The 19,642-nt window shown below is 40.2% G+C and overlaps 1 protein-coding gene across 3 annotated transcripts in view; it reads right to left on the bottom strand.

Annotated features, from left to right (window-relative positions):
- Positions 1-19,642, bottom strand: part of PELI2 (pellino E3 ubiquitin protein ligase family member 2) — a 74,598-nt gene that overhangs the window by 42,050 nt on the left and 12,906 nt on the right. For all 3 annotated transcript variants that reach the window (XM_065685289.1, XM_065685288.1, XM_065685287.1), the window contains exon 2: positions 6,216-6,345. In XM_065685289.1, the coding sequence (XP_065541361.1) occupies positions 6,216-6,345 (130 nt within the window). The remainder of the gene's footprint in view (positions 1-6,215; positions 6,346-19,642) is intronic.

The following is a 19,642-nucleotide window of genomic DNA, read 5'->3' as shown; positions in this document are numbered from 1 at the left end:
TCATAACTGTGCTGCAGCACAGCCCACCCAAACACCTGGAACACAACAGTAGATTGCCCTCACTTTTTAATATTCTAGGGAGGTTCTCAATTAGCAATGCCAACTTGCAATGATGTGCTATCCCCGAGAGCAAGTTCAACAAAAGGCATTACCACCACACAAGCAGGAACATTACACTCAGTCCATGCAGCTTCATTTGATCCGAAACCAGTTTTGTGTTTTCTCTTAACTTTCCAGAGGCTCCAACCAGCCCAGCTCTCAGGAGACATGCACTTCTAATACCAGACCCATTCCAGCCAGTAAGAGTCCAAGTCGAATAAATGCAGAACAGGACAGACCTTCACCACTACAGTAGGTGGTCTAAAGTTTCCACTCTAAATCCTAGGAATGGAAGGCAAGCATGCAGAACCCAGTGAAATTGGACCACGACAGTTTTAAACAAGTCTTGCTACATAAAGCTAGAGTAGTGAAATTGTTATCTGTCAATGAAATGAGTGGCTCTGCTGCCTGTAGTACAAATACTATTTAAAGCTCTTCCAGTGGCACAAACAATTGAGGATATTCCCTGATGGACAGCAAAGGTTTGCAGCATCTGACCTTACATTACAGCATGTTAAACTCAGCTGGGATACAGTCTTTACTTAGCTCTCCATTACCACAAGACCAAACTCCCCCAGGTTATTTCTGACAGGGTAAAGGAAGTTGCAAACTGACAGATACTGCACAGCAGTGGGTTGCACTTCCCTGCAGGAAGTAAAGTGGAAGCATAGGGGGAAATGTAACACTAATGAGTTTCTTAACACTAGTTCTGGGGATCACTTCATCTTCCTCTGCTTTCAAAGGGCACCCAAATTAAAGTAGGACCTACTCTAAACATTGATTTAGAGCAGATGTAGTTTAAACAGTTTACAAGGAAAGCATTTTTTGATCTTTTGTCTACCCTCTGAAGGGAGAGCATGAAAACAAAAAGCAACTTTAAGTCATTAAAAAAAAAGAAATTGTTGTAGTCCTCAGCAATTTTTAATCGCCTTCCTTCACTAAACATCTGGTTTTTGTCAGAAAACACTATAAAATTATTTTCCAAAACCTTTGACATGCATTCTGCTTAATAGGTCCCAAAAGCTCAGGAAGGAGAGCTTCAAACCAAGTTACAGTTGTTATTTATTAAGCCCTACTAATGAAATTGGTCTAACTATTTTCTTCTAACCATTCCCTACTATCTGCAAGGGCAAGGGGACAGGGACTTAGCATGTTATTGTGAAGCTCATTTAATAGAAAACAAGGACATTACACCAAGGAAACTATCAGGCAGACTCAGTCTGATGAGGCAAGAAAAAGCTGCCTCTGCACAACTCAAGTCTCTCAAGATACCTATGTGATTAAGTTACTTCAGAACAAATTAGTGCTCCGTGAACTGATTACACCATAAATAAGCCCAATAGGAAAGACAAAAGCCACTGACAGGCACAGCATCCTCCTGACAGCAGCTGAGCTTTACAGCTCTCATCCAGAGCAAACATCAAAAAGCTGTCAGTGCCAAAAGGATTTCTGGTCTTTTTACTCAAAATTCATGAAGTATGTCAAAGCAGATGCAATATCTACAGTAGATAACTAATCACAAGAATCCTATACTTTCATTTTATCTCATCACTCAAAGCACAAATTGCAGCTCTCTTCCCCACCTAGTAATTACTTGTCTGGCTGCATTTTGTTCTTCTCCAGTAGCAACATGAAGCTTGATTTGAGCTGCAGAAACGCAGCCAGTGACTATACAAGCTGCTGTTGTGATAGCACAAAGCAGAAGCCAAGTCGGCAGGTAATTGGACTTGAAGTGGGAAAGATCTTCCCCCAGTCAGCTTGAAATAGTAATTTCATAGGGGAAAAAACAGGTTGTCTTTATCTACTACAGGTTACCAAAGGAAAATTTTGATCCCAAGACAGACAGACATAATAAATACCAAGACAAACCACCATAAAACAATATTAAAGGGGGTGTGGGGGGTCTGCAGTAATTTAAGACATTTGCAATCTTCTATCAAGTCAGTAGCAAGAAACCGGTATCAAATCACAACATTTACTTGCTAGAATGGAGTACTTTTAGTGCTTGCTAGTTTTATTCTCCTGCCCACTGACACAATACTTGGGAAGGTCTCAAACTCCAGAACTCGAGAATTCATTCATACTTCCACAGTAATCCTAGGTAATCCTGAGGGCTAATGTCAACAATTCAAGCTTCTTAATGTGCATTTGAGTTACTCGAACTATGGCATGAAGCTCCTTCATTTTTCTAAAATTCACATCCACGGAAATAATTCCAAAACATTGGAAACCAATAAAGAAATTTAAATGTGCACAAACCTGAAGTCATGGGGGTATTACAGGTCTTCAGTATTCAGCATCACCAGTAACCTCATTGTTAACACCAGCTGTCAGCACTCGTTCCACAAAAACAACTCCAACTAACAACATCCAACAAGGATGCTGCTAATGGCTATGAAGAGGAGGGAACAAACTGATGTTCCAACTATGCTTGCACAGGGGGAAAGTGTTAACCTAACAGCCCACTGAATCAAAGACTGGATATATATGGGAACCTGAGTATCTTTGCTTAGCAGAAACTGGGATCATACTATTTTATATAGACAGGGTGTATTAAGGCCCTCAATATGGAGCACCTTTCTTATGAGGAAATGCTGAGAGTTGAGGATGTTCAGCTTGGAGAAGACTCCAGGGACACCTTACTGCAGCCCTTCAGTCCTTAAAATGGGCCTATAAGAAAGATAGGGAGATACTTCTTAGCAGGGCCTGCTGTGATAGGACGTGGGGTGACAGTTTTAAAAAAGATTCAGGCTGGATGTGAGGAAAAATTTTTTTACAATGAGGGTGGTAAAACACTGGCACAGGTTGCCCAGCGAGATGGTGGATGCGCCATCCCTGGACACATTCAAGGCCAGGCTCGATGTGGTTCTGGTCAACCTGATGTAGTTGAAGATGTCCCTGCTAATTGCAGGGCGTTTGGACTAGATGACCTTTGAAGGTCCCTTCCAATCCAAACTGTTCTACGATTCTATGAATCACTACAGCCCCTATTGAAGAGTCTCAATCCAGCATCCTCATAGGTCCCCTTCAGATATTGGAAGGCTGCTATGAGGTCCTCACACAGCCTCCTCTTCTCCAGGCTGAACAGCTCCAACTTTCTCAGCCCATCTTCCTACAGGAGATGCTCGAGTCCCCTTATTATCCTTGTGGCCCTCCTCTAGACTTGCTCCAACAGCTCCATGTCCTTCTTACGCTGAGAACACCAGAACCGCACACAGTACTCCAACTGGGGTCTCACAAGAGCAGAACAGACGGACAGGATCACCTTCAACCTGCTGGTTACGCTCATTTTGATGCGGCTCAGGATATTGTTGGCTTTCTGGGCTGCAAGCTCACACTGCCAGCCAATATTCAGTTTCTCATTGATTAGCACCCCCAAGTCCTTCTCTGCAGGGCTGCTCTGAATCACTTCTCCACCCACAGCCTGTAGCTGTGCCTGGGATTGCCCTGACCAGGTGTACGACCTTGTACTTCACATTATTAAATTCCATGAGGTTGGCACTGGCCAACCTGTCAAGCATGTCAAGGTCCCCCTGGATGAAGGGAACTTCTCTCGACTGCCGTGACTTTTCAAATATGATGGACAGTGGCTTAACTTCATTTGCCAGCTCCTTTAGGACCTGTGGATGGATGTCTCAGGTCCCATGGACCTGTGCTCATTCAGATTCTTAGGATGAACTCAAACCTGATCCTCTCCTACAGTGGGCTTAAGGCCTTCATTCCCACAGTCCCTGCATCTGCCTTCAAAGACTTGAGAGGTGTGCTCAGAGCACTTGCCAGTGAAGACTGAGGCAAAGAAGTCATTAAGAACCTCATCCTTCCCCAAATTGAGGGTAGCCAGTTCTCCCGCTTCCTCAGAAGGCCAAACAAGTCTAAACTTTCTTTGGCAACTCCAGAAGGCAGAGTGGCAAAACCACAAGTATTCCAGTGGAAAACACAAAAGGCACTGATTCATATGCAATTAACTCAGCTAAATTTACTACAGAAAAAAATGCTACTCCAGCTGTCCTTGACACCTGCATAGCAGAGACAATGGAACATGACGAGCATCCTCTTATGATCTATTGCAGTTTTCAAGCTGACACTCGAAACTGGTGGCAGTTACAGTTCTTGAGCTGCTGCATTAATGCAATTAGCACAAACCCAGCCATGCACCCTACTCAAGCATCCGTGCTACAGCAAAGGCAAAACAAATGGAGACAATCACTGCTTTACCCACTTCTAAATCCACCACACAAAAAGCATCAGTACTCTAAAAATTTCTGCCTCAGTTTACAGTGACAGTCAAGCAAAGCAAAACAGAGAACTGGTATCTGGAAAGTTACAAGGAAGGATGTAGAGAAAGAAAACTTTTTAATATCCTATGCAGCCCTGTTTTATCTTCCTAAAAGAGTTAGGCTTACAGACTGAGAGCAGAACAAAACTCCTGAGGTCAAGCTGCACATTATTTTTCAAGAACAAAGCAGCTCACTTTTTTTTAATTGGTCTATGTTTCTGCAGTCATTCACAGCAGCTGTATGCAGAAACCATCCCCAGTGAAACAGATTTAGGCTCTGGTGTCTAAGATGTCAGAAAAGTCTACCTAAGAGTTTTAAAATGTAAGATTTCTTTCTGTGCATCGGAAGAGCACTAACGGGAATCAACTGCATCACTGTTCTGGCACAAGTCCACCAGCCTTGTGCCAGACAACAGTATAAATACACAAAAGAGCTTTTATAAGGGTTCAGAGAAAGTGCAAAAGAACACATTCAACCCGATATATCTACCTGAATCCAAATCCTCAAAGGAGGGGCTTTAATGTCTCAGCCCTGTGCTATCTTTATAAGGGCACTAATTTGTACAGCACACATTTTATCTTCACTACAGTAACACCATAAATGAACATTAACCAGAGAGCTTGCAATGTCTGCCAGGTATTTAAACATTTTGCAACTCAAATGCTGAAATACTGTCTGCAGTCCAAATGATTAATACTGTCCACCAAGAACATGTGTATATTCCCATCAGCTAGTATTTTATATAACACTTTTTTTTTATTTGTTAAATTTTAAGCAACAGACCAGAGTTACCAACATACAAACATATACCACAGGCCTATTGTGAAAGTTTATTTAGTCAGAAAGATGTAATTTCCAAATGCTTTCATTTTGAAGATACAGACACTGAAAAATACTTACAGAAACTACGTATTTAGCTGCTATAGGCATACCCTATACAATCTTTAAAAATAACAAGCTCTGATATTGTAGATTTTGATAAGTTTAGGTGCTTACTGTGTCTGGTATGTATTGTAAATGAAAATATAAGCCTATACTATGTATTAAATGGTATTCCTCTCTTGGTCTAAGTTAGCACACATCTGAGAATGGTGTAGGTTCTCTCCCTCCCCTGATATGTATTTCAGTAAAAGTGATGTACACCTCTTACAACCCATCCATTTGTGCGTCATCACCACAGAACTCCCCCTCCAATGACTCTAGTCACTTTTTGCTTCTAGGAGAAAGGCTTTGAGAGGAGACATTGCACGACTTTTTGCAGCTTAAAATGTGCTCCATAACCAGAACTCTAACTGGACAGTTATATATATTAAGATATTACTGTACTGATATATTTACTTTACTGCTTTTCCTCCATAAATTATGTTAATATATGTACTGCTTTTTCACCTTCATCGACACCAAACTTCAGGTAACATATACAATACCATTATTATCAACAAAAATGAAAGGCACAGAGGCATTCACTACTTTATTTATACTATGTGTACCTTCCTGAAGGGGAAAGAGACACACCAACCCAGTAAGAAAGACATTAACACACTGATTGTATTTGCATCACCTGACTACCCCATGGCTCAGCACTGACAAAGTCAACTTTTCGAACAGCAGCAGAGAAGTTCTCTCATACCTCAAGTTAAAGACTATTTTAAACAGGTAACTGGATTAAAATTGAAGATTATACTCCCAGAAAGAAAGTCCACTGCAGTCTTTTCATTAAAACAAATATATCTGACTACGAAAGAATGGACCAGCAGCAAGGTAAATCAGCAGTAATACAGGAGATGTTCACCACCCAGGATCATCAGAAAAAACAGGATATTCCCCACTGCCCCATACCTTTGATGCTTGAGGAGTAGAAATCACATGAACGGTGCTGGGTTTAACTCCGTTTGCCTTTGGTCGCTTATAAAGGGCAAATCTGCTTTTCCTGCGCCCTCTGTCACCGTTAGGGAGGGATCCATTATACCTGGAAATAAACAAAAAAAGTTTGGCATAAACCACCACCAAATTGGAATACAGAAAAGGAGAGAAGCAATTTGGTCACAATAGCCTGATATCATCAAATGCATGGGGCAAAAGCAAGAACCACCATGGTAAGTTTTGTTTCCTGAATTACGAATATTCAAATATTCTTTACCTGCCAATGATAGATATCTTGTTCATCCTTAACAAAATAATAAACTACTAATGAAATATTGAGTAGTTAAGCTGATGAAATATTATTTTACTTCTAGAATCAAAGGAACTTTGGAGAATAATCCCTCAGTCTTCCCAGTAATTTCAAAAAATGGGGAATTTTAAAAAAATGGTGGGTTTTTACCCTATGATGGCCTTCTCACATCTCATGCAGGAATGGAGAAGACAAGAAAGAATAGGCATGATTTGGAAAAACAAAGTAATTTAGGGAAAGTAAAATTAGATGAAAGAGAAATTTATTCTACTCACGACTTTTCAGTTGGGTTTTTTTCCCCACTTTTGTTGTTTTTAAACTCTAGTCCTAAAGGCTTCATCTATTAAGGAAAGAAGATGCAAGTGTTTTTAATTTATGTGACTATCTGCAGACTCACTGACTTCCTTCATCAGGTGTAACACAGTAGCCTTCAACAGTTCTTTCATCTCTCTCTGAGGACAGAGACCCAACAGACTAATTACTCAGAGAAGTCTTCAGCCTCAGGTGGACATAACTCCTTCCCCAGGGAAGGGATCAACTTAAAATCTTTGCATTGCATGAGCAGGGAACTCACTGCCACCCAGCCCAAAGATTTAGGACAGGTTGAGGATGAGGCTTCTCATCACAGCACTGTCACCTGTAGCATTCTTGCTAACTCTCAGCTCAGGAATTTTACTTCACTGCAGAGAAGTCTCTTTCATGCCTGATCCTCAGATTTCACACTTTTACCTGAAGAACTACAGAAGTTATTCCACTTACAAGTCTCATTTGTCTTACTGGTGAGGTCTATTCTATGTTGATCACATACACCCTCTCCTACAGCCTTTATGATTAAAAGTTAATATCACAGTCAGGAAAAGATTATGAAAAGGAATAGCAAGAGAAAGATTTAAAGGTGACTAACTTCCTGTCAAGCAGGGGAGACTGAAAAACCAAAAAAGATAGAACTCATTATCTGCTTAGAGATACACCTCAAAGTGATTTGGCTCTACATCCAAACTATCTGCAGATCAAAATCATTTGTTGGTAGACCTGCAGAAGGCCAAAAGCCACTCAGCTAGGACTGTAAGAGCAGTTCTATGACCATCGCTGACTAGGAAAAGAAGTACAGAAAATAACATTAAAGGGTAATGTTCCTTGACATTACATTCTGTGTATGTAACTAACTAATTTGTGTAACGAGAATGCAGTTGGAGAGCCCTGTATCTTTTTGCAAACAAATGAGAAATGGGTTATGGATGAAAGCAAGTGGTCTCATTGTTAAGGCTCTGGAGCACTGCCCTGCAGAAGACTTACTGTTTTCTTTGGGTAAGGATAACCTGGTGTCACACAGTAAGATAGTTTAAAACATCACACGCACAGTGTCTGAATTGTAGGACTGATAAATATTTGTGAGCACAAACAAGAACAGATTTAAGATTGAGTACATCTCAAATTTAAGTACTCTAGAGCATAAAACCAGACTTTTTTTTCAATATACATTTAACACTTGATGCTAGACATAATGAAGAGCTTTACAGCTGGACTACAAATGAACTTGTTCTTCTCACCCCTATTTTCACAGGGAAGGCTATCGTATCTCTGGAATATTAAGAGATTCCACAGCACAGCAGAACAACAACATGAGTAAATCACTTCTTTCATGCTAGGCCTACTAGTATCCTGAAACTTATTATTAACCCTACACAGGAGAGTAGCACTCAGTTAAGACAGCAGATCCTCATCACAAGAGACCAATTCCTAGAAAGACATACGGTATCAGTATGATCCCCAGGCAACTTAAACACCAGGCCTTAAAATACGAATGATTTAATTCTCCAGCTTGAATCTTACAAATTATATACACATGCTTTCTTTCAAAGACATTATGTTACCATGAATATGCCAGCAAGTTTTAGCTTGCCTGAAGACAACATTCTTTCTACAAGTATTTTTATCTGAGAACCTGACAAAATCATCACTAGCTTTGTATTCTGTAATTTCACTTTTTGTATTTGTGTAACTGTTAAGCAGGACTGAACCTAAGTAGTTCCATTGAAAGTTAAAACCAAGCTAGTAGGATGATTTTATTTGGTTTTTCCTCATCTTCACAAAAAAAATTGTAACTGGGAAAGGCTGCTTGATTTCATTTCAGGTCCTTGGGATTTAATTATCTTGAAAGAGAAAGAAAGAAGCTGTTCAAGGTTAAAAGGCCTTTTGGAAACTTTAAATAGGAAGCATGTGCAAGCAAAGTGAAAGTTCAATTCATTCATCCTGATTAGCAATTGTGCCAATTTCTAGAGTCTCATTTGTACAAAAGGGCAGTTGAAATAGAGTAGTAGTTTTACTGTTTATGTTGTAATTACAGACCTGCAAGTTTTATTTTGATCTGACACTGGTGAAAAGAGGCAGATCAATTACCAGGCATACGTGTTTCACAGGAAAAAAAAAAAAAAGTGTCCAAACTTGCCTCTTTCCTCTCCACAGCCAGCAGATGCCTTCATTTTTTTCTAGGCCAGGACTCAACTTATTCACCACAAAGAAACCCTCCCCACAGCACTTGAGCCACACTTTTCCTTGCCACTACCCAAACCATCTACATACCAAATGAACCAGAAGTAATGTCACAGGATCTTGTCAGCAGCAACAGGACCTGCACCCACCCACCACCCTGTGCTGGCAAGTGCACAACTCTGATTGCTCGAGGCAGCAATCCTTGGCAAGTCGCTGCCTTTCTAAGCTGAGCTGTCTTGCAGGACACAGTGGGTTTCAGTACTCGGGAGGAGGAATGCAGGCATGTCCACCCACCCCTTGCAAGGTCAGCTTTTCTAAGCACCAGCACAAGGAGCTACAACAAGAGAAGCAGCCCTCTCCATTCCTTCATTTTTCTCAACTGCCCTACTGAGCAGCACATTGGTGAGCAACAACTGGATCAAACTGCACAGGAAGAAGAGGGACAAGGACTAAAGGCACAAACTCCCTGCTACTGAACACTCTGAGACCCCAAGCTTCTCCACAACCAACTGGAGCTCCATAAACAGAAGCTCCTTGTTGAACCCTCTCACAACCCCTCTCCAAAAAGATCATCCCATTTCTCTTCTCTCTGCACCCTTACAATAGCTCCAGAAGCCCAGTGCATCTTAGGAACCAGCACATTTTTATGCCAATGTTTTGCTTCACAAGATGGCTAGCACTTCCAAAAGACAGCCTGCAGCTGGAATTCTCCCACACCCCACCAAAAAGCCTAGAACAAAATGTTCTTTCCAACTAATAAAAAAAAAAAAAACGGGGACAAAATAATCAAATTTCAGAGACCCAATGACCACTTTTGAGATGAGCCTCTTCACACGCAGATCTATGGGACACTTTTGAAGTCCTCCAGATGTTTCAAAATGTCAGACCAATGAATGTGGTAAAAGCAGCCCTACACTCTTCCCAAATGCTTCTCAGTGACAGCAATGCTGGGACAACTAGCATTATGAAACCTTGTGGGATAATTAGCTCTGTTGATAGCACTACTCCTTGCAAATAAGGGAGTGGTGCTCCATAGGTTATGGGCATCATAATTATCAAAGCCAGTTTCCTACAGATTTACATCAAACAGTTGAGGACATTGGTATATAAGAACTGCAAACTTCAATTAAGTTTTTCCCATGGTTGAGATACGTAATGAAAGCCTCTCCCCTGCATGCATTCATGGCTGCCTGGAGAGCAAGACCACACACCCTCGCATGCTGTGAGCACTGTGGCTAGTTCCTGTTTTCTACAAGCCTTGTAAGAACTTACTTGACTATTTCAGAGATCATCAACAAGGCCTGTAACATAGGCTTTTTGTTTGTTTGTTTAGTTGTTCCTTTAAAGGATCAAGCTTAGCCAGTGGCAAAGAGTAAACAAGGTCTCTTATTTAGTACAAGAGCTCAAGAAATCTTGACCTGCACCTTGAAAAGTTAAACTTCAACGCAGGGAAGTCATCCTCAAAATTATAGGGAATATCTACTACTCTACCAGACACAGAAGCTGCTGTATGTAGCTTATGTTGGTTTGGGTTTGTTTTTTTTTTTTTAACCTATGCAACCTAGCTCCTAAAAGACTACAAACTGAACAAGTCATAATTTTCACAGGTAGCATTGCTCCTGGACAAAAAGGAGTATTCCACTTTGCCTTCCTCACCTAGTACTAACAGTTCTACTGTGTACCTCATCATTTTTAGATGCAAACCATCCCATTTCACAGGCTTCACTATGAACAGATCACATTACAGTTCAGTTGTTTCCATAGCTCTAATGAGTGAGAGAAAACATCTCTGCTACGCTAAACAACAAAGCTTCAGAAGTGAAGTCAGGCTTGAGAGAGTATTTCCTTTTACGTACATTCTCATTCCATGTTTGGTATCATCCAGTAGTATATGCTCCACACATCAAAAATTCCGTTTGTGGTTACACTGTATTTTTACCATCAGCAAACTAGTGTGGGCCAATGCTGCTGCCAAAAGCAGCAATCCCACCTTCCATTTGCTAGTTTGCTCCTGCTACTTCTCTCCCTGGATCACCTGAAGGGGAAACAAAACCAGATGTATGCTTTAAATTTAGCTTTAAACCACACCAGTTCCTTGCTCTCCAGTTTACTGCAAAGCCACAGAAGCACTTACATTAGCAACAAGGGAAAAACAGTAGAGAGGGCAGAAGAGATTCCTTTGGAAGTACCGTATGTCTACAGTTATCATGACATGTACAGCAGTAGAAGTCTAAAGATTCACCTTCACTATATCCAGCCCCAGAGATTTTCAGGGCTGTACTCTCAAACCCTAACTTCAAAGCCCTCTTCAGCTGAAGCATCCAACATTTACCCCCTTGAACACAGACTAAAAGGAAGAAAAAGTTACATGCTGGTTTGTATTAAAATGCAAACAGAAAGCTTCAGCATATGCAACACTACCACAAAATAACTTGGGTTTCCTTTTATGTAATATCACTGCCAGTATTTCATACTCTTTACACCATCCTCCCTTGTATCCTACCAATTTATTTTGTATGTAGAAGAACTGATGTACTATTTCAAGAAAAATGACTACTTATTCCAGGGATGTTTATCTGTATCAGACCTTCATAAAACAAGCAGCTGCTGTCTGCCAATTATCTGAGAATTTCAGTGAAACAGAACAGTGAAGTTATTCTCAAACTTAATCTCATTGGCATGTGTTGCCAAATAGCAAAAGAAGAGTGGTACTTCTGTACCAACAGGATACTACAGGTTTATTTTCTGCTTTGGACTCTACTCTGTGGTACTGTGTAGCAGTACCATAGATATTAACTCAATATGAATCTAAGTTTTAGCTTGCCTCCATATGATTCTTAAATCAATTAATTTGTCTTGGAAGCACCCTTCACCAACAGAGATATTGTTATCATCAGCCTATTCCTGTAGTGAAGCTTTGGCAGTGAACACAAGACTGCTCCTTGAACAGTGTAGAGCTTCACAGCTAACTACAATGGATTACCATGAAAACAGTTCATGTTGAGGTATCTTGGAGGCTAGGAGAAGGATACTGTTGTCCTCACTGTCGTCATTCCCTGGCATTCAACAAGCAGCTCAGCAAGGCTAGGCTGACCACAAGGCTCCCTTCTCTCTTCCAAAGATGTCCCTTCCCCATTACAACATGCATACCTTGGGCAAAATGTACAGTTGCTTCCTGATCACAGAATGACTAACAAGATGGAACTTCAAGGAAGCACCTAGACCATCCCCAACTCAAAGGCTTGACCCAGACCACCCATGACATTTCTGTTTCAGTTAGTCTGGAAAATCCAGGCTGCCCCACCTTGTTTCAATATATTTACAGTTAAAACTCTCCTCTTGCACACAGCAAGGGAGATGCAGGTCAAAGCAAGCCTCCTACACTTCCTGCCAAATACACCGAAGAACCTAAACAACCTGTTCTCTACTCCTTTTCTCAGCAGGCTCATGTGCTAAAATCCCGTCTGTTATTTTTTTCTTTCCGAAGGAAAACATTTTAAAAAATGAAGACTAGTTTAGTTTGAGCTCTAAGTAGAGCTTTTGTTACAGTAACAACTACAGAAATGAGCAACTCATGGGTAAGCAAAGGGCTTCCATCCTTTGAGTAACAAGAGCCACTGATCCAAACCTTTGGTTTATGCAACCTTGGAGGAAGTCCTGAACAAAGGACAGAGTCCCACCTCAGACTCTGCTGGCTAAGACACCTCTGTAGGCATAAATGCCTCCTAATCACTACCAGTAGTACAGCTTAATAAAGCAGTTTTCCTGCAGAGCAAGAAAATCTGAACTAGCAAATTCCAAAGTCCCAAATAATCTCATCTCTTTTCCCAATTAAGAGCAGTGTTTTTGCATCTGTGAACTTTCTCATCCCTGAGAAAGGTATGTTGGAGCAGTTAATTCTGGCTATAATCATCTTGCCTTTTTTTTTTATTTGGAGACAAGTGTTTGCTCTTACAATTTGCATCTGCGAAGTCGTTCTACTATCACAAGACACTTGAAGAGGTATTCCCTTCATCCGGCACTTTCAGAGTACTTGTTTGTGTAGTGATCACTCCTGTGTATTTATCATATGCCTTCTATTCCCCTGCATCAAATTTTAGCAGTTCCTGCCTCATTTACTGCTACCTGTCACTCCTAGAGCCTTCAAAGAGGTTGCAGTGGCTCAGTGAAATGCAGTCTGACCTGCTAACCCCTATGGCTATTAAGCAGTACTTTCAGAGACTGCTGATTTACATCTCTGGCTACTGATTAGGGGTTATTTTTAATTTTATTTTTTTTTAGCTACCCTTCAAAAGTTGCTCCCAATTGCTCTTGCTACCATTAGGAACCTACCATACCTAGCTGAACTACTACCTACCTAGCTAGCTGAACACATGGCTAAAAGGTTATGCATACCATAAAAACAAAACAAAAAAACCCCACAAGAAAAAAAAACCGAACACATAGTAATGAAAAAAGAAAGAAAATATCTTCAGAGGCACCTACAGCAGATCAGATAACCTAGAAACTACTTCCTTCCACTACAAAGTATAAAAATTAAGAAGAACCTTATCTACTGAAAACACCACAGGAAATCACACATGAAATAGCTGGGGTTCTCCAGGGTGACTTGACTTCCCTTAGTGTTCTGGAGGAGAACTGGTTAATTTTCTGGTTTGCAGGGGGAAAAAAACCAACAACAACAACCAACCAACCAAATAAACTCCAACAACCACAACAAAAAAGCTATTTCAGAGGTGAAAAAGCCTATTTATGGCTGCTATGGGATCCCCCCTGTCCACATGTCCCTCCCATCGGCATTCCCCTTCCCCTTATCTGGTACCCTACAGTTCAGATCAGCTCACAGGCTGCTTATTTTGAACTGCCCTGCTCCACATGTTCCCAACACCACCACCCCACCCCACCCCCCCCCAATCAGCAGGGCTACCCAATATGAAGGAAAAAAAAAAAAAGTTTGGTTCAGGGAGAACTTTAGAAAATACAACTGCCTAATCCCCATGCATGTTTAGCTAACATGATAGTAGCAGGCAAATCAAAACAATTCACACCTCATCTAATTTCATCATATACAGAAAGTTAAAGGATGCTATTGGCTGGCAAATACCAAATCGATTGTGTAAGAACTACTTTTAATCACCTTTATTTACACTACATACCCAGTTTCCTCCAAAACACAGTGCATGAAAATACAGACGCAAAGTAGCAAAAGCAACCAGTCACCAGGTGATGGATACAGGAGTCAGGGCTGTACTACTCTAACTACTTGTAAGGTAAAATGATGGAGATCACATCAGGAGCATAGTTTTGACACTCATATAAACTAGCAGATAATTTTTCTAGGGCAGGAGGAACTTACTGCAGAAACTTCTCACTCTCTTTAGCCACATTTTTTCTTAGCAAGTGGTTTGTTATTTGCCCTCGATTATTTTTTCCAGAAAATAACTTGTGAAATCAAAGACAGCAGACCCTTGCCATGCCACCACTTTTGAAAGATTGCAATGATGCAAGTTTTTGTTGAAGTTTCAGTTGGCATTGCAATTTTAATTAAAGAAATTAAAGATCTTCAGTTGCATGTGTTAATATAGAAATAGGTATTTCGAGGCAGTAATGGAGGGTATCTGCTGCAGAGGCTAGTCTAAGACAACTATTTAACCAGCACAAGAGTTTGGTCAAAAAGAAATGCTCTAGGGTGCCTAAAGGGACATACAAATACAGATAGTAGTCTGTAGAACATCAGGATAACCTTCAATTAATGCAGTCAAGTAACCTGGTAGTTCCAAACAAGTTAGTAGCCAAAAACCTCCATAGGCAGATCAGTTAAGCAGTACAGCCAGAGAAAGGAATGATTATAGTCTCACAGCATACTTTTCTTAAAAGTATCAATACAAATGATACTAGTAGGGGAAAAGAGCAGTTAGCTTTAACAGGAAAAAGCCCACCAAACCCCCACATTTAAGATACTACTATACCAGTTCCAATAATTAATATCCCAGAAGAGCATTAGAACGCAAGAGGGTTTCCTTTTAGAAAGCAAAGGGTAAGGGAATCTGTTCTTTCATATAATGACTTCTTTAACAATCCTTATTTCCAACATTTTACAGCTCCCTCCAGCATTCATTAACAAGGAGGCAGTTTTATTCAGTGCTTTAAGCCCATCTCCAAAGCTGTCAGCTAAAACCACTCATGACTGCATAAAACCAACAATGTTTAGCACACAGCAAAATACAGGATATAAACTTATCAAGTTCATTTCAAAGCATGTTTTTTATTCTAGCTAAAAGAACATAACAGGTGGACAAAGAACCATGTTTAGAGAATACTCTTTCCAACCCTAAACCTCTCATACTACAGAAATGCTATTAATCTGAGCACTATCTATAATCTAGCCAAATGCCACTGAAATTGTTTGATACAGCATTTTGTTAAACTAAATAACAGATAGATATGATAGAAAGTGAGGTCTAGCTTTTACTGCATTCAAAACAAGTCAGATAAACACAAAATCCCTTTCAAAGGAAAGCACTATGTGCAGCTGGGTTTCAATGCAAGAGAGAAAGAAGTGAAAGAGGAAGACTGTTTATCCAAAACACCAGAGGCTTAGGATCCACACACTTTTGTTGCGAGACAATTTACAATCTTCTCTCAAATACCAGAGCAAAAGACAACTGCAAGTTTCAAAATTAAGAAAAATTAGACTTTATGTAACACAAGGGGAAAAGAGACCTCAAAACACACCTGCCCTGACATTCTAAACACACTCCCAACCTATTTCTTCATACATTCTTGAAGGTGCAAAAGCAAGCTGTTCAAATTTCAGTCTGAGGAATGAACACCATTTTCCATCTGAAACTTCACTGCATTAAACATTACAGAGAAACTACCTTTGATTGAAAGGACATTTGGGCCATTAAAAAAAAAAAACAAAACACCACAATCCAGACAATTCATTTCCTAAGCAATCAAACACTTTTGTAAAACATGATCAAGAACTATTCGACAGCTCACATTTTCATAAGAAAAAGTGATAGCTTACTTATAATTTCGGTTATCCTCCAAATACAAGCAGTGGTACTATCATTTCTACGATTCCACAAACAAGCAGTTCCAGGATGTCTGTTACTTACAGCTTTTTCAAACACTCAAGCATGACAAGAATCTTCTTAGTTTCACTCCAGCATCATTTAGCATAGAGGAAGAGATAAAATTTGTATCTATTTTGTGAGTATAAGTAATCTCACAAGCAATGTACTGAATATAAAGCAAAGCACTCAACTGCCATATCCTGACCTGAACGTGTCAAATCCTATCAACTTTAACATTCCTTTTAGTTTCCCAGGGAAAATACAGGCCTCACAAACACACAGCTCCCTGTTCAATCACAACTTCTTAACGATCTCAAATGTCTGCATCAAAAAACAAAAAATAAAGAATAAGGTTTCCTTCTTTGTAGCACTTGTAAGCATTACTGAACACAGCAGCTTCCTTAAATATCACTAGTGCTGCATTATCATCAGCTGCTACAGTGACACAAGCAGTCAAAGGCAAGATTATTTACCACACAGCCTGCTCCAAGCAGATTTAGGGCAGGCAAGTAAACAGAAAAACCAAAGAACTATATTTTCACTTTCTGCCAGCCAGCAAGATCTAGAGGTTGAAAGCTTCAAGACGGAGGTTATTTTAGAGGACTGCCATACTACCAGACAGATGTACTGGATCAGATGTACTGACCTAGCTGAGAATTTTTCTGTGGTTACATTAGCATTACTCTGTGTGAGTTACTGCCAGAGGTTCCTGCTCTTAATTCTTACCCTCCAAACTACGTAAATAAGAAAATAATGGGCACTCTATGAGGTAGATGTAGAAATAAAACCAGTGAGATACCAGCAATGTAACACAAGCCTGGAAGAACTACAGCTCCAGAGGCCCAGAGAGCACCATAAAGATCAATGCGGCATTACTCCTAGAACGGCTAGCAAGGAACCTAAGCACTAGCTATTCTTTGACAAGTGTGCTATGCGCACTAAAAGCCAGACAGGAGAAATAATTATTCATACCCAGTTTTATAGAACTATCCGAAACCTACCAGATCAGTTCATGTACCAAAAGTACACAAGCATCATAGTAGATGCTGAACCTGTGAGTTTTGGCTGGTTGGTTAGGGTTTTTTTTAAAGTCTTAATAAACCAGAAATTAATGGTGCAGCAATGCAGAGAACTAGACTTCAATATATCTTCATCAGACTTAAAACACTCTGACAACTTACTAATTCACAGCAACCTTAGGTGTTTGCTTTTATCATAATCTATAACAAAGTTAATCAGACACATCTAGCCAGGAAAAGATTCCGTAAGGCTGTTGTTTACTGCTGATCAGCAAAACCAGCTCTGATCTAAACAGCTTTATGACAGCAAAGTGTTTCAGTTTCACACCTTTACCCACAGCATTTTGAGATTTTTGTTCCTTTCAGAGGGCTTCCCAAAATGCTACATCAAGTAAGTATGACATGGTCAGAGAATTATGAGGTATCTGCGTGCACTTCTTAAGAATGAATCAAGTCACAGAACTGGTATATTCCTACCATTGTGCATTTCCAAATGCTCAGGAATTCTCTTCCCTAGAAGAATCTCACTGTAGAACTTCTTGCAACAGCTGCTCAAACCAGAGATTTTGCAGTACTGCCATCTCCAGATGGGAAGGCATGTCCTTCTCAGTGATGCAGCAATACATGAGTTTATGCAAGATAGCTATGCAAGATGGTGTTCATATACAGATGCAACCACTGAAACCCTCAAGCCACACTGAAGGCTCTACACCAGTGAAGTTTCTTGGAAGACCAAAATTTTCACTTCACTTGTTTGCAGTGCTGTTTCAGACTGCTTACTTCTGGTTACATAGTCAACAAACTGAAGTTTCAAAAAATTTCATAAAAATACATTCCAATAGATATTAAGTAATGCACACAAGTGGCACAATGGTTTGTAAAACAGAAAACAAGTCTAAGACCACATTCTCTCTCATTTTTTCTCCTTTCAAAATCCAGCTCTTTTTCTTAGCCAAAACCCACAAAGTCAGCATACTATTACTATACTATTTTTGTTCACCAACTTTCAAAAAAATAAGCCACCCCATACATTTCTATCTAGATTTTTTTACTTTAAAAGACAAGGATGACCTACAGGGCAAACCAGACAAAAAAAATACAAAAAGGAGGATCTGTTTGAAGCAGCTTCCCAAAGGACAGGCTGTAATTCCAAACAGTATTACAGGACTTAGAAGTAGCATTTGTAAGCCAAATGGAAATTCAGCCGTAGAAATAAAGCTCATGAGCCCAAGTCTGAAATTGGAAGTAGATTCTCCAGTAAAGCATGTCTGAAAGAGAGCTAGTTCAGAGCCACAAAAATAAAGTAATTGGTTACAGCTGGCTGGCTCCAGAGATTCCCTTTTGCCCTCCAGTTTTTGTACCCAACATCATTCTCCATAAGGCGAGCACTGCAACGCCAAGGAATTTTGCACCCCACTCCCCTGCAAGTGCATGATGATACACTAATACAGACAGAGTCTACCTCCTTTTCACGTGCGTTTTCCAGAAAACCAAATTCTTACCTGTTCCTCCTTACTCACCTAAAGATACTGCATATGCATTTTAGAAAATAAACATCATGTTCCCTTGCTACTCTGTCAATACTTTAGCATTATACCCATAAGAGTATTTGTAAGGGTCTGCCACAACTGTTCACTTTCCTCCTCCAAAAGCAGAGAAAAGTGCTATAGCATTTCATAGAATCATAGAATGGTTTGCGTTGGAAGAGACCTTAAGGATCATCCCATTCCAAACCCCCTGCTATGGGCAGGGACATCTTCCACTAGACAAGGCTGCTCAAACTCCCATCTAACCTGGCCTTGAACACTGCCAGGGATGGGGGCACCTACAACTTTGATTCTGTTAATCTAATAAATCTCTCAGGCGAGAGATGCCATCACTCTGCCACCTTGAGCGGTAACAGAAGGCAAGAATGAGGTACAGAAACACACCCATCAATCTGCTTCAATATCTTCGTCTGTAAAAACTCAGCCCATTATAGCAAGCCTGCAGTTCACTACAGAAGCATTCACAACTGGACTGATCCCAAACAAACTTCTCCTTTCAGAGTTTTGGCCAAGGACAAACATCCTTGGCTGGGCTGGTTTACAACCACTTGGAAAGGAAAGCTTTTCATACCCAGAAAACTCAATGTTTATGCTGAATAACACAGCACACTAGTCTTAGTTCTGAACTGATCTCACACGAGAGGCCCAAGAATGAGGCTGCTAAAATATATTATTTACAATTCCAAACTTTCAGGTTGTGTTTAAAATGTCTCCAAAAAGCTTGTTTTCAAAAAAACACAGACACTCAGAGTTGTTCTTCAGGGACATCATTTTTGCACTAAAAAAGCAGAGATGAACTGATTCAAAGCAAAACTTAAGTATCACTACAAGACTTGTGTTCTACACAGAGTGCTCCAGGAAGCACATTAAGGCTTTTCTAGTACCCCAATAACCACCAGAAAATTATCCATCCAAAGGCACTGTACTGACTTACACACAGAACGTGATGAAC

The sequence above is a fragment of the Lathamus discolor genome, chromosome 6, assembly GCF_037157495.1.
Source record: "Lathamus discolor isolate bLatDis1 chromosome 6, bLatDis1.hap1, whole genome shotgun sequence".
In the NCBI taxonomy this organism is placed as follows: domain Eukaryota; kingdom Metazoa; phylum Chordata; class Aves; order Psittaciformes; family Psittacidae; genus Lathamus; species Lathamus discolor.
Note: the sequence above shows the minus strand (reverse complement) of the source record. Positions and strands in the feature narration are given on the sequence as shown.